General features: G+C 45.0%; 1 protein-coding gene across 2 annotated transcripts in view; it reads left to right on the forward strand.

Annotated features, from left to right (window-relative positions):
• CTNNA2 (catenin alpha 2) overlaps window positions 1-24,808 on the forward strand; it is a 2,255,723-nt gene that overhangs the window by 2,120,657 nt on the left and 110,258 nt on the right. For both annotated transcript variants that reach the window (XM_066572940.1, XM_066572941.1), the window contains exon 17: window positions 4,358-4,492. In XM_066572940.1, the coding sequence (XP_066429037.1) occupies window positions 4,358-4,492 (135 nt within the window). The remainder of the gene's footprint in view (window positions 1-4,357; window positions 4,493-24,808) is intronic.

Raw genomic sequence — 24,808 nt, forward strand, 5'->3', positions numbered from 1 at the left:
CGTTGAACCTAGAAGAAATGTATTGTGCACGGGGATTCATTGCAATAGTAAAAACATGGCTGCTACGAGAAGCAAATCTGGGTGTCATTTTCCCACACTTTTAAAACCCTTTTTTAAAAATAATTTGCTTTTGGCCTTGCTTCATTCAGTTACCCAGAACTTTCTTTTTTTTCCATAAATGGAGCTGTGAGGGCGTGTTTTTAGTGTAATGAGCTATAGTTTTTATTGGTACAATTTTGGGGCGCAAATGATGGATTTGATCACTTTTAAGCTGCATTCACACAAGCGTGAAGATTTTCGGCCGGCCATGTCACGGCCACAGCTCATCCAAAAACCGCGTGAACGAGAGGCAGCTGTGACCAAGTCACGGCTGCAATTCCCGTTTTAACATTCATTCAGACGGATTATACGCCGCACCTGGATTACCGTCAGGTAGCTCTGCTAAACTGTCTTCCCCTCTTCACCCCTTTGCCAGCTGTTGGCCAGAGGAAGGGGAGGGATGGGGCGGGAGATAGTGTGCTAAACTCCCACCACTTCTCCGCCCTCTTATTGGTGGCCAGCAATGGAAGGAGGTGGGACAGAAACTTAGCACACCAGCTCCTAACCTGTCCCGCCTCTTCCTATTGCAGACAGCTGGCAAAAGGCAGAGAGGAGGAGGGAAGAGGGTGGGAGTTTAGCAGTCACACTGCTTAACTCCCTCCCACCTCCCTTCTCCAGCAGCTCTCATAGGAATCTTTGGGAGCCGCCGCCGTATTCCGGATGGAAGATGGTTCCAGAACTATGTTTTACGACCGGCGTAAAAACGTCCAGCCAAAATGCACACCGTATGCACTATCTTTGCCGGTTGAACGTTTTTACGCATCGGGAATACGCCCATCTGAACTGATGCATTGAAATTAGAGATGAGCGAGTATACTCGCTAAGGCACATTACTCGAGCGAGTAGTGCCTTAGCCGAGTATCTCCCTGCTCGTATTCGGGGGCTGGCGCGGGTGACAGGTGAGTTGCGGCGGGGAGCTGGGGGGAGTGGGGGGGGGGGGAGAGGGAGAGAGAGATCTCCCCTTCATTCCTCCCCGCTCTCCCCCGCCGCTCCCTGCCCCCGCCGGCCCCCGAATCTTTAGAGACGAGCGGGGAGATACTCGGCTAAGGCACTACTCGCTCGAGTAATGTGCCTTAGCGAGTATACTCGCTCATCTCTAATTGGAAATCCATGCATCAGATGGTTAGGGTATATCGGCTGGCCGATATACGCTCGTGTGAAAGTGCCATTAGGGTGTTTTAACAAAGGCGATCTTCATGTACAATATCTGATTGCAATGTGGTCAGATAATGCGCATGAAGAGAACATTAATTTAAATCTATTTAATCCCATGAGCGATTTTATTTTCGGACCGATGGTCCGAGATAGAAAGATCACTTCCCATCCTATCCTTTTTTCCTGCCATAGGAAAGAATAGGCGATTTTAAACATAAATTGCCCAGGGACAAAAAGAAATGGGATTGTGATGCAGTTTTTCTATCCTTAGGGCTTATTTACACGTCAGTAATTTTCATCAGTATTTTGTGAGCCAGGAGTGGAGCGTGCAGAGAGAAAGCAGAATGGAAGGATTTGCATTTCTTCTGGATTTTGGCCCCTCTCCTGGTTTTGGCTCACAAAATACTGATGAAAAATACTGACATGTGAATAAGCCCCTACGGTTCTGAGAACATGCGATGTTCGTGCACAGAAAACTCGCTGCTCAGACCGGTATCACCGTCGCTCGTGTGAAAACATCCCATTGTCTTTTATTGGAGGGAATATATTCTTTTTCCTTTTTTTTTTTCAATATAGTTTTTGCCGAGTGGGATAAAAAGTGGGTTCAATTTCTTGTATGGGGCGTTACGAATACAGCTATATTAAATATGAAATGTATTCATTTTTTGCAAAATAAGGGCTTATTTAGATGACTGTATTTCGGCTCGGTTTTCACGCCGAGCCAATATATGGTGTCCTTGTCTGCATGATGGGGGAGGATGGAAGAGCCAGGAGCAGGAACTGAGCTCCCGCCCCTTCCCCGCCCATCACCACTATTTGCAATGGGAGAGGCGGGGTGGGGCGGGGCTAAGCGCCGGGACTTAGCTCCGCCCCCATCTTGCCCTCTCCTATTGCAAATAGTGGCAAGGGGCGGAGAGGGGGTGGGAGCTCAGTTCCTGCTCCTGGCTCTTCCATCCTCCCCCCCTGCACACGAGGACAACGTATATCGGCTCGGACTGAAAACCGAACCGATATGCAGTCGTCTAAATAAGCCCTAAGGGTGTGCAAAAAGAGGTGTTTTATTTATTTTTATCTTGGATATTATTTTACTCTTTTTCTTTTTAACCCAATTTTTAGGTCCGTCCAAGGGACTTGAAGCTGTGATCCTATTATTGATAATACACTGCAGTACTTCTGATGAGATCTAGGATATAGGCTGTGAATATGCATTGTTTGTTTATATCAGACAGCATGTGTGCTGTGCAGTGCAAGTTGCACCTGAGTCAGTTGGGAGCAACTTACATTTACAGCCATGTACTGCTAGCCTTGGGCTAGTTTCACACGGGCAATTGCGATATTACAGTGGGAAAACTGCGGCAAAATCGCGTCTTTGTTCACTGTGATTTTTGAGCGTCATCGATGCTTTTCTTAGGGCTCACACCCACTTTTACGTTGCGATATTGCAGCGTTTTTTACACGCGATTGTCAATGGGACTTTCTAGTGTTAAAAACGCATCGCAAGTTTGTGCTTCGCAATTTTTGTGCAATGCGTTTCTAACATTGGAAAGTCCCATTGACATTTGCGTAAAAAAACAACGCAGTGATATCGCATGAAAAAAACGCCCAAGAAAAACACAAGTGTGCAGGAGCCCTTAGAGAATAATCACGCATCGCATCGCTGCTGCCTACAATAAAATCGTGTGATAAGATTGCTTGATTTTTTATCGCAAAGGTCAATGGGCATTTGAAGCGATTCCAAGGATTTATGCCAAGCGAGGGCTTTCTGGGCTGTGGCATATTTTTTTGCTAATATGTCGCACCCGGCCATGTGAATGGATGAGAAAACGCTAATTAAGCTCAAGACTTGATTACGTCATTTCTTCACTCACATGATTTAACGGCACATGCGGATGACCGTCAAAACGCATTCACTCGTGTGAAGTTATGCAATATGGGCATGAATGATGCTGTAAGCATTGAATATGTTGTTAGTCTGTTTTTCCTTATCCCTGCACAATATTGGGTGTTTCTGCCCTTGTGTATCATTAGGACAGCTGGACCTTTAATGAGAATTAACTAATTTATAAAGCCAAATGGCTTAAACTCTGCTTCCTCTTCATTATATAATCCCAGCTCACCTAAACCTATCCAATGCCTGTTCTAAAGGAAAAAGATTGTGCCGCTGTTAAGACTAAAGGAAAACGGATTAAACGCATAATCAGTGCTTCACTAATGTCCTACCAGTGGCACAATATGGGGAACTAGCAAGGAGATACGGCATCGGGAGGGTCTTCAAGCTGAGCATCATGCAAGACCAAACTGCCAATGGACTCTCTATCTGAAAACCTTGAGGCTTGGTTTAGGTGAGCTAGGATTACATACAGAAGAGGAGGCAGAGTTTGGGCTATTTATTTTTAATTAATTAGTTCATTCTCATTAAAGGTTCAATTTGTCCTACCAGTACACAGGAGCAGAAAGACCCCATATTGTGCTGCTGATAGGACATAAGGGAATCAAGCATTACCGATAGACTTCCCAGCAGCTAACCTGCTCTATAATTGGTTTCTTCCTGCTCATTATGGAAGCTATTCTGCTAATAAGGGTATATTAGGGAATTCTTACATCATCAATTCCCTAATACACACATGTACATCTCACTAGATGTAGCACAATCCATAGGCACATATGGAGCAAAAAAATCCTTTGCATGTGGACCTGACCTTAGGTCATTTAGTGAATGTACAGCCTTTTATTATTAAAGTGGTATACCCATTTAAGACTCACATGACATATTCAGAGGATGTCATGAAAGTCTGATAAATGGACCTTTAGATGGACCTCCATCGGATGGATTAGATGGACCTCCATCAGATGGATTAGATGGACCTCCATCGTAAATACACTATAATATAACACCTAGGAAAATGAACACAGCACAAAAAGAAAGCCTCTGTTAGATCTGTTATCTGTGAGCGGCTGTGCTGTAGTTGAGAAAGTGTATGTTTAATATGCTGTTTGCATATTATTTTATCTGATTGCCTTGTTATAATGATATGCAGTTACCACTAGAAGCTGCGTTACATTTAATCAAGTCTACTGATGTTCCTGTTTTATTTCCCCTCAGTGTCCTGATTCTGCATGCAAACAAGATCTGCTCGCCTACCTGCAACGGATTGCACTCTATTGCCACCAGCTTAATATCTGTAGCAAGGTGAAAGCCGAAGTGCAAAACCTGGGAGGTGAACTCATCGTTTCAGGGGTAAGCTATGTTCTAAGAATCATTTATATCCTACTGTATGGGGGTAGCATGCATCAAGTTATCATCAAAAATTGCACTGCTTTGGATATATATTAATTACTGCTACTATTAGGTGGATCTTTAGAATATTCAGCTCGACATTGCTAAAGAACATTTTCTTATCACAGCACTCCAAGTGGTCAGTCATGGTATTGGAAGTAAAACGCTAATAGTTTTCATACAAAAATATAATTATTATTAGTTACAGAATTTCAAAGTGTTAAGGTACAATGATTTCATTCCATATCTAAAGAGAATGTTTTGTATAAAACGGCTTGAACAACACAAAGTATTGAGCATACGTTTGCATATAGAGACTATTTTTTATCCCCAAGGCCTTTTCTTCAGAATAACATTGAACAGCCATGCTCTGGGCATCTCATAAAAGAGCAAATGATTAATAATGTGGAGCCTTAAAGTAAATGTCCGCCATTTAACACCATGTCATTGTTAGGTCCAATATTTGGTACTCATTTATTATAATATCATTATAATGTTGGGAATTCCATTTTTATGATACAAAGCTCCAAATTATATGCACAGACACAGAGCTACCGGTAATTCTGGTTTAAAGCGGTATTCCAGGCATTTACTATTGATGACCTATTCCCGGGATAGGTCAATAATAGTTGAATGTTGGGGATCCACTACTTGGGATCTTTACCAATCTGCTGATCCTGTGGACTGCTGTCAATGCAGCTTGGCCAGACATCCACATTGGTGGTCAGGACCGCAAGTGTAATAGATGGCTTCACTTACATTGAAGTTCGATCTATGCCTTCTGTTACATTTCTGTCTCTTTACTTTTGTCACATCAGCAGGTAGGACTAATATACTATTATGCTTCTGGCCATGACCACCTATATGAACACCCAACCCTGTTGCACTGACAGTGGTCCGGAAGAGCAGCAGATTGGCAAGGATTAGAGATGAGCGAGCACCAAAATGCTCGGGTGCTCGTTATTCGGGACGAACTTTTCGCGATGCTCGAGGGTTCGTTTCGAGTAAAGAACCCCATTGAAGTCAATGGGCGACCCGAGCATTTTTGTATTTCGCCGATGCTCGCTAAGGTTTCCTTGTGTGAAAATCGGGGCAATTCAAGAAAGTGATGGGAACGACACAGCAACGGATAGGGCAGGCGAGGGGCTACATGTTGGGCTGCATCTCAAGTTCACAGGTCCCACTATTAAGCCACAATAGCGGCAAGAGTGCCCCCCCCCCCCCTCCCAAAAACTTTTACTTCTGAAAAGCCCTCATTAGCATGGCATACCTTAGCTAAGCACCACACTACCTCCAACAAAGCACAATCACTGCCTGCATGACACTCCACTGCCACTTCTCCTGGGTTACATGCTGCCCAACCCCCCCTCCCCCCACAGCGCACACCAAAGTGTCCCTGCTCAGCCTTCAGCTGCCCTCATGCCACACCACCCTCATGTCTATTTAGAAGTGCGTCTGCCATGACGAGGAACCGCAGGCACACACTGCAGAGGGTTGGCACGGCTAGGCAGCGACCCTCTTTAAAAGGGGCGGGGCGATAGCCCACAATGCTGTACAGAAGCAATGAGAAATATAATCCTGTGCCACCGCCATCAGGAGCTGCACACGTGGGCATAGCAATGGGGAACCTATGTGCCACACACTATTCATTCTGTCAAGGTGTCTGCATGCCCCAGTCAGACCGCGGTTTTTAATTCATAGACACAGGCAGGTACAACTCCCTATTGTGAAGTCCCTGTGGACCCACAGCATGGGTGGCTCCCTGGAACCCACCGGCGGTACATACAAATATCCCATTGCATTGCCCAACACAGCTGAGGTAGTAATGTCATGCTTAATGCAGGTGGGCTTCGGCCCACTCTGCATGCCCCAGTCAGACTGGGGTTCTTTACAAGTGGAAACAGATGCATTTATAATTCCCTGTGGAACCACAGCATGGGTGGGTGCCAGGAAGCCACCGGCGGTACATAGAAATATCCCATTGCATTGCCCAACACAGCTGAGGTAGTAATGTCGTGCGTAATACAGGTGGGCTTCGGCCCACACTGCATGCCCCAGTCAGACTGGGGTTCTTTACAAGTGGAAACAGATGCATTTATAATTCCCTGTGGACCCACAGCATGGGTGGGTGCCAGGAAGCCACCGGCGGTACATAGAAATATCCCATTGCATTGCCCAACACAGCTGAGGTAGTAATGTCGTGCTTAATACAGGTGGGCTTCGGCCCACACTGCATGCCCCAGTCAGACTGGGGTTCTTTACAAGTGGACAGATGTAGGTTAAACTCCGTGTGCACCTACAGCATGGGTGGCTCCCTGGAACCCACCGGCGATACACAAAAATATCCCATTGCATTGCCCAACACAGCGGATGTAACGTCAGCTGTAATGCAGGTGGGCTAAAAATTCATTTGATTACACTGTAGGCGAGGGCCCACAAAAATTGCTGTATCAACAGTACTAATGTACATCCAAAAAATTGGCCATGCCCAACCAAGATGGCAGGTGAAACCCATTTATCGCTTTGGTTAATGTGGCTTAAGTGGTAACTAGGCCTGGAGGCAGCGCAGTTTAACGAAAAATTGGTTCAAGTTAAAGTTTCAACGCTTTTAAGAGCATTGAAACATATAAAAATTGTTTAGAAAAATTATGAGTGAGCCTTGTGGCCCTAAGAAAAATTGCCCGTTCAGCGTGATTACGTGAGGTTTCAGGAGGAGGAGCAGGAGGAGGAGGAGGAATATTAGACACAGATTGATGAAGCAGAAATGTCCCCGTTTTGGATGGTGAGAGAGAACGTAGCTTCCATCCGCGGGTGCAGCCTACGTATTGCTTGCGTATCGCTGCTGTCCGATGGTGGAGAAGAGAAGTCTGGGGAAATCCAGGCTTTGTTCATCTTGATGAGTGTAAGCCTGTCGGCACTGTCGTTTGGCAGGTGGGTACGCTTATCCGTGATGATTCCCCCAGCCACACTAAACACACTCTCTGACAAGACACTAGCCGCAGGACAAGCAAGCACCTCCAGGGCATACAGCGCTAGTTCAGGCCACGTGTCCAGCTTCGACACCCAGTAGTTGTAGGGGGCAGAGGCGTCACGGAGGACGGTCGTGCGATCGGCTACGTACTCCCTCACCATCCTTTTACAGTGCTCCCGCCGACTCAGCCTTGACTGGGGAGCGGTGACACAGTCTTGCTGGGGAGCCATAAAGCTGGCAAAGGCCTTGGAGAATGTTCCCCTGCCTGCGCTGTACATGCTGCCTGATCTCAGCGCCTCCCCTGCTACCTGGCCCTCGGAACTGCGCCTTCTGCCACTAGCGCTGTCGGATGGGAAGTTTACCATCAGTTTGTCCACCAGCGCCCTGTGGTATAGCAACACTCTCGAACCCCTTTCCTCTTCGGGAATGAGAGTGGGAAGGTTCTCCTTATAGCGTGGGTCGAGCAGTGTGTACACCCAGTAATCCGTAGTGGCCAGAATGCGTGTAACGCGAGGGTCACGAGAAAGGCATCCTAACATGAAGTCAGCCATCTGTGCCAGGGTACCTGTACGCAACACATGGCTGTCTTCACTAGGAAGATCACTTTCAGGATCCTCCTCCTCCTCCTCTTCCTCCTCCTCAGGCCATACACGCTGAAAGGATGACAGCCCAGCAGCATGTGTACCCTCACCAGTGGGCCAAGCTGTCTCTTCCCCCTCCTCCTCATCCTCCTCATGCTCCTCCTCCTCCTCCTCCTCAACGCGCTGAGATATAGACAGGCGGGTGCTCTGACTATCCAGCGACATACTGTCTTCCCCCGGCTCGGTTTCCGAGCGCAAAGCGTCTGCCTTTATGCTTTGCAGGGAACTTCTCAAGATGCATAGCAGAGGAATGGTGACGCTAATGATTGCAGCATCGCCGCTCACCACCTGGGTAGACTCCTCAAATTTTCCAAGGACCTGGCAGATGGCTGCCAACCAGGGCCACTCTTCTGTAAATAATTGAGGAGGCTGACTCCCACTGCGCCGCGCAAGTCGGAGTTGGTATTCCACTATAGCTCTACGCTGCTCATAGAGTCTGGCCAACATGTGGAGCGTAGAGTTCCACTGTGTGGGCACGTCGCACAGCAGTCGGTGCACTGGCAGATTAAACCTATGTTGCAGTGTTCGCAGGGTGGCAGCGTGCGTGTGGGATTTGCGGAAATGTGCGCAGAGCTGGCACACCTTTCCGAGCAGGTATGACAAGTGGGGGTAGCTTTTCAGAAAGCGCTGAACCACCAAATTAAAGACATGGGCCAGGCATGGCACGTGCGTGAGGCTGCCGAGCTGCAGAGCCGCCACCAGCTTACGGCCGTTGTCACACACGACCATGCCCGGTTGGAGGCTCAGCGGCGCAAGCCAGTGGTCGGTCTGCTCTGTCAGACCCTGCAGCAGTTCGTGGGCCGTGTGCCTCTTCTCTCCTAAGCTGAGTAGCTTCAGCACGGCCTGCTGACGCTTGCCCACCGCTGCGCTGCCACGCCGCGTGACACCGACTGCTGGCGACGTGCTGCTGACACATCTTGATTGCGAGACAGAGGTTGCGTTAGAGGAGGAGGAGGAGGAGGAAGGTGCTTTAGTGGAGGAAGCATACACCGCCGCAGATACCACCACCGAGCTGTGGCCCGCAATTCTAGGGGTGGGTAGAACGTGAGCGGTCCCAGGCTCTGACTCTGTCCCAGCCTCCACTAAATTCACCCAATGTGCCGTCAGGGAGATATAGTGGCCCTGCCCGCCTGTGCTTGTCCACGTGTCCGTTGTTAAGTGGACCTTGGCAGTAACCGCGTTGGTGAGGGCGCGTACAATGTTGCGGGAGACGTGGTCGTGCAGGGCTGGGACGGCACATCGGGAAAAGTAGTGGCGACTGGGAACCGAGTAGCGCGGGGCAGCCGCCGCCATCATGCTTTTGAAAGCCTCATTTTCCACAAGCCTATACGGCAGCATCTCTAGGCTGATCAATTTTGCAATGTACACGTTTAACGCTTGAGCGTGCGGGTGCGTGGCGTCGTAGTTGCGCTTGCGCTCAAACTGTGGCACTAGCGACGTCTGGATGCTGCGCTGAGAGACATTGCTGGATGGGGCCGAGGACAGCGGAGGTGAGGGTGTGGGTGCAGGCCAGGAGATGGTAGTGCCTGTGTCCTCAGAGGGGGGTTGGATCTCAGTGGCAGGTTGGGGCACAGGGGGAGAGGCAGTGGTGCAAACCGGAGGCGGTGAACGGGCATCGTCCCACCTTGTGGGGTGCTTGGCCATCATATGCCTGCGCATGCTGTTGGTGGTGCCTCCCCAGCTGATCTTGGCGCGACAAAGGTTGCACACCACTGTTCGTCGGTCGTCAGGCGTCTCTGTGAAAAACTGCCACACCGTAGAGCACCTTGACCTCTGCAGGGTGGCATGGCGCGAGGGGGCGCTTTGGGAAACAGTTGGTGGATTATTCGGTCTGGCCCTGCCTCTACCCCTGGCCACCGCACTGGCTCGGCCTGTGCCCACACCCTCACTTGGCCCTACACGTCCTCGGCCGCGTCCACATCCTCTAGGCCTACCCCTACCCCTCAGCATGCTGTATTACCAGTGATTTGATTTCCCAGGCAGGAAAGAAATTGGCGCAAGGCTGCACTCAACCGTAGCTGGTTGCGTCTGATTTTTGCACGTTGTCCACGCAGCACACACGTACACGGAGACCTTAGGACTGACACAGGCTGGCCAAATATAATTTTTTGTCCTTTTTAGCAAAGGGAAGACCCCACTGCGTATATTCAATGAACAAGAAGTTTAATAACTGTGGTGTGGCCCTCAAAAAGTGTCACACAACTATAGTGTAGCAGAGTTATTAACTCTAGCAGAGCAGGTATTTGCCAGTCAGGAAAGATAATGGCGCAAGCCTGCAGTAAACCGTAGCTGGTTGCGTCTGATTTTTGTACGTTGTCCACGCAGCACACACGTACACGGAGACCTTAGGACTGACACAGGCAGGCCAAATATAATTTCTTTTCCTTTTTTGCAAAGGGAAGGACCCACTGCGTATATTCAATGAACAATAACTTTAAGAACTGTAGTGTGGCCCTGAAAAAGTGTCACACAACTTTAGTGTAGCAGAGTTATTAACTCTAGCAGAGCAGGTATTTGCCAGTCAGGAAAGACAATGACGCAAGCCTGCAGTAAACCGTAGCTGGTTGCGTCTGATTTTTGTACGTTGTCCACGCAGCACACACGTACACGGAGACCTTAGGACTGACACAGGCTGGCCAAATATAATTTTTTGTCCTTTTTAGCAAAGGGAAGGACCCACTGCGCATATTCAATGAACAATAACTGTGTTGTGGCCCTGCCTACACAATTCTGTCCCTGTAGTATCAATGGAGGGTGGAATGCTCTGCAGAGGCGATTTTTAGAAAAAAAAATAAAATGCAACACTGCTAACAGCAGCCAGCACAGTACTGCACACGCTTCAATTTGGCCCTAGAAAGGACCGTGGAGGTTCTTGAAGGCTACACTCACTCCTAACACTCTCCCTGCCTATACACCACTTCTGTCCCTAATACCGGGTGCAATGCTCTGTACTGCCGATTTTGAGAAAAAAAAAAAAAAAAACACTGCTAGCAGCAGCCTGCACACAGGTAGATGTGGCCCTGAGAAGGACCGTTGGGGTTCTTGAAGCCTACACTGACTCCTAACGCTCTCCCTACAGCAGCACCAGCACGATAGCACTTTCCCTCAGCTAACTCACAAGGCATGTGTGGCGAGCCGCGGGAGGGGCCGACTTTTATACTCGGGTGACATCAGATCTCCCCAGCCACTCACAGCAGGGGGGTGGTATAGGGCTTGAACGTCACAGGGGGAAGTTGTAATGCCTTCCCTGTCTTTCAATTGGCCAGAAAAGCGCGCTAACGTCTCAGAGAGGAAACTGAAAGTAACCAGAACAACGCGTGGTGCTCGTTAAGAGTAACGAGCATCCCGAACACCCTAATATTCGCACGAATATCAAGCTCGGACGAGTACGTTCGCTCATCTCTAGCAAGGATCCCATGCGGCAGATCCCTCTGAGGATAGGCCATCAATAGTAAATGACTGAAATACTCCTTTAAGGTTTGGGAATCTTTTTTACACTTAAGAGGGGATTCTATAGGATATACTATGGAAGTCTGAAAGGGGAAGGACTCACCTCTGGGACCTGCCTCTATCTCTAGTTATGGCCCCAACTGCCTCTGGCCTAGCTGAATGTGGGGGGACTTACTGAAACAGCCAAGTGGGCTTTGCAATGCTGTTTCCATACCTTCTATAGAAGTTAATGGAAGTTTTGGAACCAATGTAGTATGCTTATGTAACTCGGGAACTGCAGAATCAGCATAGCTTGGTTTGGAAACAACATAGTGAAACCAGCTTGGCTGTTTTTATAAGTTCTGACAACCCACAGCCACCAAGCTGGGTCAGTGGAGGCCATAGCTTGAGTTAAATGCAGGTCTCAAAGGTGCATTTATCAGACTTTCATGACATGCTGTGAATATTTCATGAAAGTCTTAGATGGGAAATACCAATTTAATGATAAAAGTCTGTACATTCACACAATGACCTATGGTCAGGTCCACATGCAAAGGAATTTTTTTGCAATAAATTCAAAGCAAAATCGGTGTTACATGTGGATTTTGCAGTGGATTCACAATGGGTGTTCCCCCACTAACATTCCATGTGGAAAAATTCTGCGTCATCTACATTAGGTTTTTAAAAATTTCATTGAGATCTCCGGTACTGTCTTCCATTTGGGATTTTACCTGCAAATATAATATAATCTGCAGAATCTCCTTTTTAGTAGACCTTATAAGGACATATTATGAAATTAATCAGTGCAGAATTTTTAGGACCTATCTATAATTTTGAAAATGGAGTTGAAAGGCGGACACTCGCTCCAAGGCACAATTAACATAAAATAATTCCCAAGACCGATGCCATAAATTAGAAAATTTTCTCTATTACATTTTAAAGGCTAAATTTAAATAGTGCCTCATTAATTCTGATTTTACGCCTCTGACATAGGTTGTGGAGAGACATTAGTGCATGCTGGGTAGTACAGTTGCTGAGTCAAGCATATGTGTTTCCACATTTCCTATTACTTATAATAGGGCTAGTATTGAGCACACCAAACCAGTAGAACCCTGTTTCAGGTCAAATATTGCTTAAAGCTCAGTTCGGCACCAACCTGAACCAATTGTTTAGCAAAGTTCTACCCGAACTTTGGTTCGCTCAACACCTGCCATGAACACTCTCAGAGTATAATACAGAGATTTTATGGCTCTTGGACAGTGTTATGCACTCCGTTTGTGGGAACTTTAGATGTTTTGATGAACTTCTTTTTCAGTTTGAACTAATTCGGATCAAACCAAACTTTCTGCAAAAGTTTGTCAAACTCGCCAAACCAATCTTTGCAAATGTTCACTAAATATGACCTTTGCATGATAACCTGTGGGTGCCATATGGATGCCTAAGCAACACAATCAATAGTGTCTCCATGTCAAACTGGGAGATCAGAAATGAAGGGACACCAAGTAATTTTAAGCCACTTTATTAATATATAAAGATCCTAAGAAATGACTCCACTAGGTCAGGAAGGCTCCCTCTAAAATGTGCAGTTGATAGGTACTAGAGATGAGCGAGCGTATTTGCTAAGGCAAACTACTTGAGCGAGTAGTGCCTTATGCGAGTACCTGCCCGCTCGTCCCCAAAGATTCGGGTGTCGGCGGGGAACAGCGGTGAGTTGTGGGAGTGAGCAGGGTTGAGCGGGTGGGGGGGGGGAGTGAGAGAGAGATCTCCCCCCCCCCCCCGTTCCTCCCCGCTCTCCCCTGCCGCTCCCCGCCCCCCCGCCGGCACCCAAATCTTTTGAGACGAGCAGACAGGTACTCACATAAGGCACTACTCGCTCGAGTAGTCTGCCTTAGCGAGTACGCTCGCTCATCTCTAATAGGTACACTAAGTAGATAAGGTATGATTCCAAACAGAAGGAACTCAGAATTTTGCTAAGATGTTGTCACTGGAATAATTTGGCCACAAATTTGCATTTCATATTCCATGTTTTAAAGATTCACTAACCCTTTCAGAGTCTTAAGTCAATCATATTTGGAACAGTTTAAAACTATGGGACAAATATGTCCCTTGGCCCTCAAAGGGTTAAGAACTAGAGATGAGCGAGCGTACTCGGTTCGGGTGTTTTTGGACCCGAGCACCGCTTTTTCAGAGTAAATGACTACTCGGACGAAAAGATTCGGGGGGCGCCGGGGCGCGGGGGGCGGCATGGTGGAGCGGGGGTAGCAGTGGAGAACAGGGGGGAGCTCTCTCTCCCCCCCCCACTCCCCTCTGCAACCCCCCGCACACCCCTGGCGCCCCCCGAATCTTTTCATCCGAGCAGTCAGTTACTCGGAAAAAGCGGTGCTCGGGTCCAAAAACACCCGAACCAAGTACGTTCGCTCATCTCTATTAAGAACCATAATCCTTATACATAACTCATCCTTTTGATTAACAGTACAAGTGTATAAATCCATTATTGCCCATCCCGTTTACATCTATGTGTATGATGTCTTACATAGCAAGTAAATATTTTTGAAATATATGTCTAAAAATATATATATTTTTGTTAATTTGCTATAATTTATTAGATAAAGACAAAAAACATTGCACAAGTATGTTAAGAAAGTTAGGCATTAACAGTACCAAGTTTTTAGATAATAACCACGTATGCCCTTTGATTAAAAAAAATGAGCCAATGCCCTTACATCACTCACATTGAGAGTAACTTTTTGAATTGTGAAATAGATTTTTGTGGTCCTGCCCTATCACTTCCTCTAGTAGAATGTAGTATACATTGACAATGGTTTGTTTGTACATATTTTCTGTTCTTATTGTTATGTTTACAACACAAATTGAATCTTGACCACGTTACCTACCACTATGTTGTCTTCTCCGCTATTCCTACATGGCGATTTACTCCCAAACCAACTTTAATATGTATTTTCCATCTGTAAAAATGTGGCTGAGTTTTCCTATTGTGTGATCAATTCTTCATGGTTCTTGGTCTTCTTACCATCTCCTTTCAAAAAGTTTCCACTTTTTTGTTACTTTCCACTCTTTGGGCTACATTGATGGTATCTCCAAGTGTTACTATTCATGAAATGGTTCTCCATTGCTCTTACCACTTCCATCTCATTTAGTCGAGCACCATTTCAGAAGCCCAAGGCCATGTTCAAGCATTTCTTTCACTTTTTTCCTTTCTTTTGCTGTCTGAAATTTTTTGTAGTCTTGTTTTCCACCTGTTTAGACTGACACTAATCAGTTCTCTAAGTGATCTCGTTGGCTTCTTTCATCTCTTACCATCTTCAATTTTTCAGTAAAGGAACAAATGCACATTTCAAGATAAAATAATCACAGTTATAAATATGCAATGACTTTAATCTGCCGCGAACATCTTATTATTATAAGTTTTTGAAAATGAGCTCTGTTCATAGATCAAAGCTTTTCTTATTTAAGCAGGTCAGTCCGTACGTTATAAAGTTAGTGAATCACTAGTGTTCTGGAAGTAGGAGAATCCATGAAATCATGTTCATTGTAATGCTCTGATCTATCTTCAAAGGGGGTTTTCTTTTTCTAAAAATATCTACATGAGCTCTGCTCTATGGGCTTTATTTTCAATATTTCACATTTTTATTAATAAATCACCTTTCTTTTATTATTCTATCACATATCAGAGTTTTTTTTTATTTTCTGTTGGATGCGGTTTTGTGCCATGTTCTATCAGATGCCGTATTAGAGAAGTATTTCTGCAAAGGGAAAATATTTGCATAATACAGCATCACATAAAGGCCCCATAGGACACAGAGTGCCAATTTTTTTATAATTCAGGGCCAGCCAGACTCTGAGTGCTCCATACAGGCTCTGCGCATGAGGCTATAAAGTGTCTATAAGACTTATCTGTTCCTCTGTTTTCAAGGTCCCTTAAAGGGAACCTGTTATTACTTCTGTGCACATGCCTACTTCATGGGTACACAACGTAGGAATGGTGAACCCGGTGAGTATAAAACACAACTCCCCAGACTCACCATTCCCTGACCTTTGATCTCCATAATGTAGTTTATGGGGCTCAAAGGTGATGGCAGGTTCCCTTTAAAGGGAGTGTTCCCATTTCAGATTTTCATGAAATATCTACAGGATATTCCTTAAAAGTCTGATAGATATGGATCCACCTCTGAGGCCTTCACTTCCCTTACCCATCTGAATATGGCATTTGGGTGTGGTTGGTACAGATGGGAACAGCCGAGCTGGCATTTCTCAGGCAGACAGATCAGGATCCACCTTGCCACTTACCAGCTTGACTTTTGACTATTTGTAGAGGCAACATTTTGGAACACCGGGTTTCACTCTTGAGCTCTCCAAGTGAGATATCATCTTTGTTGTGGGGTCCACACGCCATTATTCACATAGATAGTCCCAGTGGTGTGGCAGCTGATGCTGCATAGGGCTGAAGCATGTTATCTGATGGTCTATATAGGAGCGTAGTGACTTGACAAGGAAAGGTCAGGGCTAGCAATACAGGTGTAGAAACGAGGTCCGGTAGAGGGGCAGGACGGGCAGAGAGTGATAGTGTAGTCCAATAAACAGAGCCGAGTCCAGGGAGCACAGAGGTCAGAAGAGTTAATAGTCAGAACAGGAGTCAAGAACTGGAATACACCAACTTGGGCTTTGTCACAATGACAAGAGACAACTGAGGATTTGTGGGAGATGAAATTAGGAGATGTGTGCTGGCCCTTTGAGACAAGGGTTGGGAGAGCACACACGTCCTACAGGCAACATACAGGGGGCAATGACAGCATGACAAGGGCAGAGCCCAACATGCAGAAGCATGTTGCAAAGCTGCGACTGACCTTGACTCCATGCGCAGGTGAGCTACAGCAGTAGTGCACCATTACAGCATTGCTTCCATAACTACCATAGAAGTCAATGGAAATTATGAAAAGAGTGTAGTAAAATGAGCTACTCCGTTTCCGCAGGTCCTGAGTTACATGAACAGTGTAGCTTGCTCTGCTATTCTGTTGCAGTAACTTCCATTGACTTCGACCCACTTGGTTGTTTCAGATAATTCTGACCACTCCTGGCCACCAGATATAGCCGGCCCAGGGTGGAGCGGTGGCAGTATACCTATAGACAGCTGTTGGTCCGGATACAAATGTATTAGACTATAACTATGCCTTGAAAGTCCAAAAATGTAGTGGATTCAATATTGGGTTATACTATGCTGTATTAGTATATTCATTACTTTATTTTTATCATCACTTTTTTTACTGACACTGACACTGTGCCTTTTAGGCCTTGGTCAGACGACCGTTTTTTGCCGTGATTTGCGGATCGCATGAGGGATGCGCATCCGCAAATCACGTGACCGGGCCGACGATTCGCCGAAAAATCTGCAGCGAGCAGCATTTTCGGCGAAACAGGCCCGATCAAAGGAGTGCTGTCCGGGCATTGAAATTCAATGGAGCCGGCAATACAGCCAGCTCCATTGAAAGCAATGGGCTGCTGGCGAGCGCGGCATGAATTTTCGGGAAGGGCTTTAAAATATAAGCCCTTCCCTGAAAAACATCCAAAAATGTGTACAAATAAAAAATATATATATACTCTCCTTGTCCCTGCAGCTGGAGTTCAGCCACGGCCGGCAGTTCTCCTGAACTGCTCTGTGTAGTATTCAGCAGGTGGGGATTTAAAATCCCCGCCTGCTGAATGGGCTGCCTCTGATTGGTCACAGCCCTCACCAATCAGAGGCAGCTCTCACTCACCCATTCATGAATTCATGAATGGGTGAGTGAGTGCTGCCTCTGATTGGCTCAGCGCAGGGACCAATCAGGGGCAGCTCTCAGCTGTCATTCAATAGCTGAGAGCTGCCCCTGATTGGTCCTTGCGCTGAGCCAATCAGAGGCAGCACTCACTCACCCATTCATGAATTCATAAATGGGTGTGTGAGAGCTGCCTCTGATTGGTGAGGGCTGTGAATAATCAGAGGCAGCCCATTCAGCAGGCGGGAATTTTAAATCCCCGCCTGCTGAATACTACACAGAGCAGTTCAGGAGAACTGCCGGCCGCGGCTAAACTCCGGCTGCAGGGACAAGGTGAGTATATATATTTTTTTATTTTTACACATTTTTGGATGTTTTTCAGGGAAGGGCTTATATTTTTAAGCCCTTCCCGAAAATTAATGCCGCGCTCGCCAACAGCCCATTGCTTTCAATGATCTTTATAATATATGTTCTCAATGGGGTCGGCGCTGCTGCCGCCGGCCCTATTGAGCACATATATAAAACACAAGTAATCGCAGAACGCAGATAGGCGTGATCTGCGATTCCTTGTGTCCTATAATTTATTGGACATCCAAATAAAAAGCGGACATGTGACCGATCCCATTGCGAAGCAATGGTTCTATATATGCGCAGATCGCATGTGCATCCGCAAATTGCGGCAAAAAACGGTCATCTGACCGAGGCCTTAAGATAACTTTTTACATTTACTACAGGGTTATTTTTTTATCTATAGTTACTATTATTAATTAGTGTAATATAAGTGCTTAACCTTTGAAAAATTTTTTTAGTATAGCAATGGAAAAAGATTGAGCCTCGCTTGGCTTAAACGGAGTCGTTTAGCATCTAGGTCCTTCTGGCATAAAGCAGATTACAGTTTATTTCAAGCAGAACGTGTGGATGTATTTTTATACACATCTAACATTCACATTTGATTCTTGCTCACAACGGCTATTACTGTCGATCATGTCTGTGAAGCCAACTACATCACATTTAACCAGCACAGTGATAAATAAAACATTTGCGCATTTATCTAGTGCCTGGCATTTTTGTAGTCTGCATATAGTAGCGGGCTGTGACTCAGGTGCACACATGGAATGACAACAGCTGTTTATTGTACTTACACTTCAGTGCTGGACTCAAGAATTGGGTTTATTATCACAAACAAATAATTAACAAAAAGTGAGATAAACAAAGCCTGTAGAAATATGTTAGACATGTGGTGCGAGAAGAAATAGAAGAAAAAAAATCTGAAACTGTGGAAAAAGCAAAAACATGAATTCAGTTGCCTCCAAATCTGTTTATTTCCTTAAAAGGAATCTGTCATGTGTATGAACACCATAAATTATGTTTATGTGCACATAAGACGGGCGCCGAGGTCAGGGATATGTTTTTGTATACTTACCGGCCTCCCCATTTCCCTGTTCTCAGCGCTCATTTCATGTATCAGACTCATGTCTGTAGTCAGTGCACGCATGCGCATACTGTTCTGTCTATGTGTGTGCATGCACTGGCTGCAGGGAAGAGTCTGATGCATGGACCAAGCCCCAATCTCCAGGGCTGACAACAGGGAAATGGGGAGGCCGGTAAGTATACAAAAACACACCACAACCTCAGCGCTCCGTGTCCTATGAGTCCATAAATGTAGTTTTTAGAGATGAGCGAACGTACTCGGTAAGGGCGATTTCGCAATCGAGCACCGCGATTTTCGAGTACTTCACTACTCGGGTGAAAAGTACTCGGGTGCGCTGTGGGTGAGTGGGGGGTTGCAGCGGGGAGTGGGGGGGAGAGGGAGAGAGAGAGGGCTCCCCCCTGTTCCCCGCTGCTACCCCCCACTCCCCTCTGCAACCCCCCACCCCACAGCGCACCCGAGTACTTTTTACCCGAGTAGTGAAGTACTCGAAAATCGCGGTGCTCGATTGCGAAATCGCCCTTACCGAGTACATTTGCTCATCTCTAGTAGTTTTTGCTGCTCCTACAATGTGACAGGTTCCCTTTTCCCATTATTATGACTTTAGGGGATTATTCATGATTATTCGGGATTACCATTTTCTCCAAAAAAGATGCTTTAAGTCACTCTCAGAAACTCACTTGACAACCAGAACCTTTTTTCTCTGGCCCCTGTCAGTTTTATCTCATCACAGCAAAAGTTTACAGCACTCCATACTTTGACAATAAACTGATACAAAAACAAACCCTGTCCACCTGGACATTAACTATACTTCAGATTTGGCCCTAATTCACAGACCCAGCACCATCACATTAGGCATTATCAAAATCTCAAACTATTACCCACTCTTGGGCTGCAGTATATGGTTTGTCATTCTTCTCTCTCAAATGGGCTTGCAACTCTCTGCTCCGACTTAGCCTGCTACTCAGCCCTGGCTCAACAGTGAGTGGCATGCCCACTCCTTTTCCCAAACCTCACAGGTGCCTCTTGATTAACCAGTAAAGGCACAATTTCTCCGCTGGACCAAATGTCACATAGCCCTCTAATGGCTCCTGTCTGGTTTGGATAATGTGTTTTTGTTGTAAGGGTCCTCTAATGATAAGTAGATCACAGTATGTCTTAAGCAATTCTCTGTTATCTCTATGGTAACCTGGCAGCAAGTGTTTATTTGATCTGCAGTGCTACCACAAGGATCAGGAAGCATTAATGTGCTGTCCATGTGATGCATGGCAGGTAAGGAATGATGGCACAAGCCAAGCTTTCACGGCATATGACGTAGGCATGGCCACATGGGGATGACTTGCTTCAACTCCCTCAATCCTGCTCTCATTGAAAGATGGAGCATAAGTAGTCCTGTACACTCCCCAAAATACTCACTGCCACCACTGACAGTGTTACTGTAAAGCAGGTCAGCTGCCTAAACTTGGATTAAGCATGGGGGTATGGACACTAACTGCACTCCAGGAGTCAAAGATGCTTTCTTATCAGAGGGTTTTTGTAGAGCAACAAGGACTGAACTTAATAAGTTTTAGGCCTCATGTCCACGGGCAAAAGAAGAATTAAAATCCGCAGCGGATTTTAACTCTTCTCCTGCCCGCGCATCCGCATCCCATAGGGATGCATTGACCACCCGCGGGTAGATAAATACCCGCGGATGGTCAATAAAAGTGATTTTTAAAAAATGGAGCATGAAAAAATCTGGACCATGCTCCATTTTCGTGCGGGTCTCCTGCGGGGACGGCTCCCGCGGGCTTCTATTGAAGCCTATGGAAGCCGTAGCGGGTCTGATTTTCCCCGTGGACATGAGGCCTTAAGACTATAACAAAATGTTGCAATATTAATAAAAGCTATACAAAGATAACATAAAAGGACGAACAATATGTAAAAAAACAGTTACAAAAATGAATATAAGTAGAGGAAATGGGATGGGCTGAGTACATGCAGAATTACACACTTTTACAGACAGAATTCTTATTTTGGTCATCTTTCCCCATAGGAAGCCCCTAGGGAGAAACTATGACCGCTATATTTCAGTACAGAAATTTAGCAATCTATCAACACTAAACATGGTTGTCATTTCTTACTCTGTTGAGCAGATATTGAGTTTTGGGGAGTTCCTGGTGTCCTTCTGATGTAGCAGCAGTCACACATCTCATGTTAGTGCAGTCCAGAATTACAGTAGTGCAGTAACCCTATTAGCGTAATGTACCCAGCGATTCAAAATCAATGGCAGCAGCCAGCTACGCACATACCGTAGCATAGTAGCACATGGCACACCTATGCTAGTTTTGTAGTGTGTTTGAATTCTAAATTTGTGCTGCTCCATCTGTATGAGGCTGCTGTTCTGATCATAAAAGGCATTGGATTCCCCGAGCAAAGCCATATAACTGAGATTATATCTTAAATCTTAAGTTCTAATATGTCCTTTGTACTGTAAATATCTAGATGCAGACTACTGAGATTGGTGTCAATGCGACTGCCTTCAGGGCATCTGAGATGAATGGGTTACTTACAAATTATGTTCGGCTTCACAGGATGTATTTAGATAACCATTGAAGATTCTGGTACCAAACTGGCTGATTCTTTACCCAAAAATGACAGAGCTTGGTTTAGACAAAGGTCATATTATCCCAGCTCCGTCAGCTCACACCACATTTGCATATCTCGTTAGACATAAAATCTAAGACAGGCAGAATCTGTACATTTTCAAAGCACATAAAATATGGTTACTGCACTTTTATAACAGATGGGCTCTCCATGTAATGTATGGATGTTAGAAATAGGCTTTGTAGAAGCTCTCTGCTCTAAGAAATAAGACTTCTTAGCCAGACTACCCTTTTTAACAAAAAAAAAGTTTGAAAATTTGTTTTTATTATAAAAAGTCACTTTTTATTGTTTGTCTGTTTCCCAATTTCACACTTTTCTTCTTTGTATGTTATTTTATATAGTTTTGTTATAAGAAGGCAATTGCGAAACAATTTCCATTTGTGTAGTTATTTCAAAGCAGGGGTGAACAATGGCCACAATAAAAGTTATTACTGTCTAAGTAGAGATGAGCGAACTTCACCAATACCCCTAAAATAGATATATAACACTGTGTAATTGCCATAAAAGCCCTGTATAACACTCTTAGGTTACGTAGAAAAGGGAAAGAAAATTATTATTTGTCCTCCTCCTCCACCCAATTTATTCTGCTGCTACATGATGGACCAGAAAATAGGGAAGATGGAACTCTGCAGTGCCACCTATTGGAAGGCAGCATTCCTCCAAGTCAATGTTAGACTCTTTATACAAGCCTTGTAACAATGAGTGGGAATTGGAAGCCAAGCCAGAATCCATATACAGACAGCTGTTTGGGAGTGTTTGCCCCTCATCAGTGTGCTGTAGGTTTCTGGATGGACCAGAAGGTGGCTACACATTGCACTATAAGTACCCACACATCCATGCTCCTGAGTTGTGTGCCACTACTCTTCCTGTAGCGAGATAGTTAATGTCAACAAACATTGGCATCATGGGCCGCATGTACCCCCCGGTCCCCAGGTTGTGCATCCTCCACATAGAAACATAATTGTTTTTGTGATTTTTCTGTAAATGTTTGTTAAAAAACATATGGTTTAAACAGTTTTAACCCCATAATGACATGGCCTTTTTTCAGACTACGGATCTGATGATTTTTTGTGATTTTCATTTCCACTGTCCAAAAGCCGTAGCTTTTTTTATTTTTCCATCAACATCGCCCTAATGAGTGCTTGTTTATTGTGTGGCGGTTTTGTACAGATTGTACTGTAGTTTTCATTGGTACATTTTTTTTTTAGAATGTATTGTATAATTTCTACGAATTTTTTCGTAGAAGGATTGCCGATGGCGCCACAATGTAGAGAGCGATAATTAACTCATCTGATCTCAGCCATCCCCGCTGTTGCAGGAGAAGACTAGCTGTCAGTCACAGCTGACTCTCCCTGCGGCTTAGCTTCTGAGCTTGTGCCTTCTATAGGACGTAGCGGTTCATGTCAATTTGTGGGAACCCCTTGCCATCCAGAATGTAAACCTGCATCCTATTGTGGAGAGGGGTTAATAGTGTTATTTTACAAGTGTTTTTGATGTTAATTTTTTTTATTTGTAGCATCTAAAACGTTACAAATTTTTTTTCGCAATTTGACAGTGCTACAAATCGCATGTATGTGAAGCCCATGTTTTCTAGCGGGTTCCTTCCCATTAGCAATATTTTGCAGCCTGCGACATTGCAAAAATAAAAATTGTGGGTTGCTAAATATTGCCGCAATTTGCAAGGTTTTATAGCCCATGTTTCATTATGGAGTGAATGGCTGTTTCAATAAATAGCTGTGATTGGTTCATCGAGCGCTGGCTTTGATTGGCTGAGCTGTGGCGCTCAAGAACCAATCACAGCCAGCGCTTCGAGGAGGTGGGGATTTTAAACCTCCAAACCAGGAAACGCTGAGGGAAAGCCTCAAGCAAGTTTACCGGAGCTTCAGGGAAGACACGCGGAGAGCTGACAGCGCATATTAGATGATAGTTTTTTTTTTTTAAGAAGCTATGGCTTATTTTCGGGGTAGGGCTTATATTTCAAGCCCCCCGAAAATTTGGCAAAAGAGCACTACAAAGTCACATGACTTTGTAGCGCCACGTGCAACTTTGTAGCAACACAATGTCATGATATCGTCTCGAGAAAACACAGCGATAATGCACAGACCACAGATGCGATATCGTTGTGATTTTCTTACAGTGATATCGCTGCTACCTGTTGAAAAGAAGCCTTAAATTCAATTCAAGCCTATTATGGGAAGAGTGACAGAAAAAGCACCATACCAAAAAATGCCACAAATGCCATAGACACCACAATAACCACAAACCAAAATCACTTGCTTGAATTGTTTTATATTCCACTGCAGACTTTAAAGAATCAAGCCCCATGCTGTGTGTGCATCCAGCTTGTAGGAACTCAGCCAACTATTATTTAAACCTTTTATTTTGTACAACCACCCCACCCCAACCTTTATGGAAGTTTCTTGATTCTGAACTTCCGAGCCATAGGAATTCCTGAAAAACGTTTGGTACCATGTTAGCCAGTAGAGCAAAATGTGATTGTTCGCAGCAAGAGACACCAAGTAATCTTGTAGATATGATACCTTTTAATGGCCAACAAAAATACATGATGTTATAGTGAGCTTTCAAACTTCTCAGGATCCTTTCAGGCATAATTAAGTAAATAGATCCGAAGAGGCAAGGCCCAGACATGGATGTGATTAATTTGCACTTAAAAGAATACCACAACAGGATGAGGAATGAAATAAATGAATACTTAAATAGTTCACTGGTAAAGATGTGAAGGTTTTATGGTCTCTGAATTAGTGTTACGGGTCACAAGGCCTGTAGCAGAGATACAATACAGGCCTGTGACCCGCTAACACTAATTCAGAAACCATAAACCCTTCACATCTTTACCAGTGGAATATTTCAGTATTTTTTTTTTTTTTACTAATCATCCTGTTGTGTTAATCTTTCAAATGCAAATTAATCACACCCATGTCTGTGCTTTGTCATAAGTGTGTATAAATATGCATGCCTCTTCGTATATATTTAATTATGCCTGAGAAAGGACCATGAGAGGTTCGAAAGCTCGCTATAACATTATATATTTTTGTTAGCCATTAAAAGGTATCATATCTACAAGATTACTTGGTTTTTCTTGCTGGGAACAATCATATAAGAATTCCTATAACCCTGTCTTATACCATTAAGATGGACTGAGCAGAAATGCAGTTAAAAAATTTGCTATTATTCAGTTTTTTTTTATTCCTAACATGCAAAAAAACCCACCTAAAGGTCATTTCAAATTTGTTTCTGAAATTGCAAGAAGTCTAAACTGATAATGAAGTACATCCACATGCTGCTGTGGTTTCCTGCATTCTCTGCATTCAGTTCTAATGTCTTTTTAATTACAAGCGGTACAGTTTGGGAGCTAGTTATCCTTCGCAC

This window comes from Eleutherodactylus coqui, chromosome 7 (assembly GCF_035609145.1).
Source record: "Eleutherodactylus coqui strain aEleCoq1 chromosome 7, aEleCoq1.hap1, whole genome shotgun sequence".
Classification (NCBI taxonomy): Eukaryota; Metazoa; Chordata; class Amphibia; order Anura; family Eleutherodactylidae; genus Eleutherodactylus; species Eleutherodactylus coqui.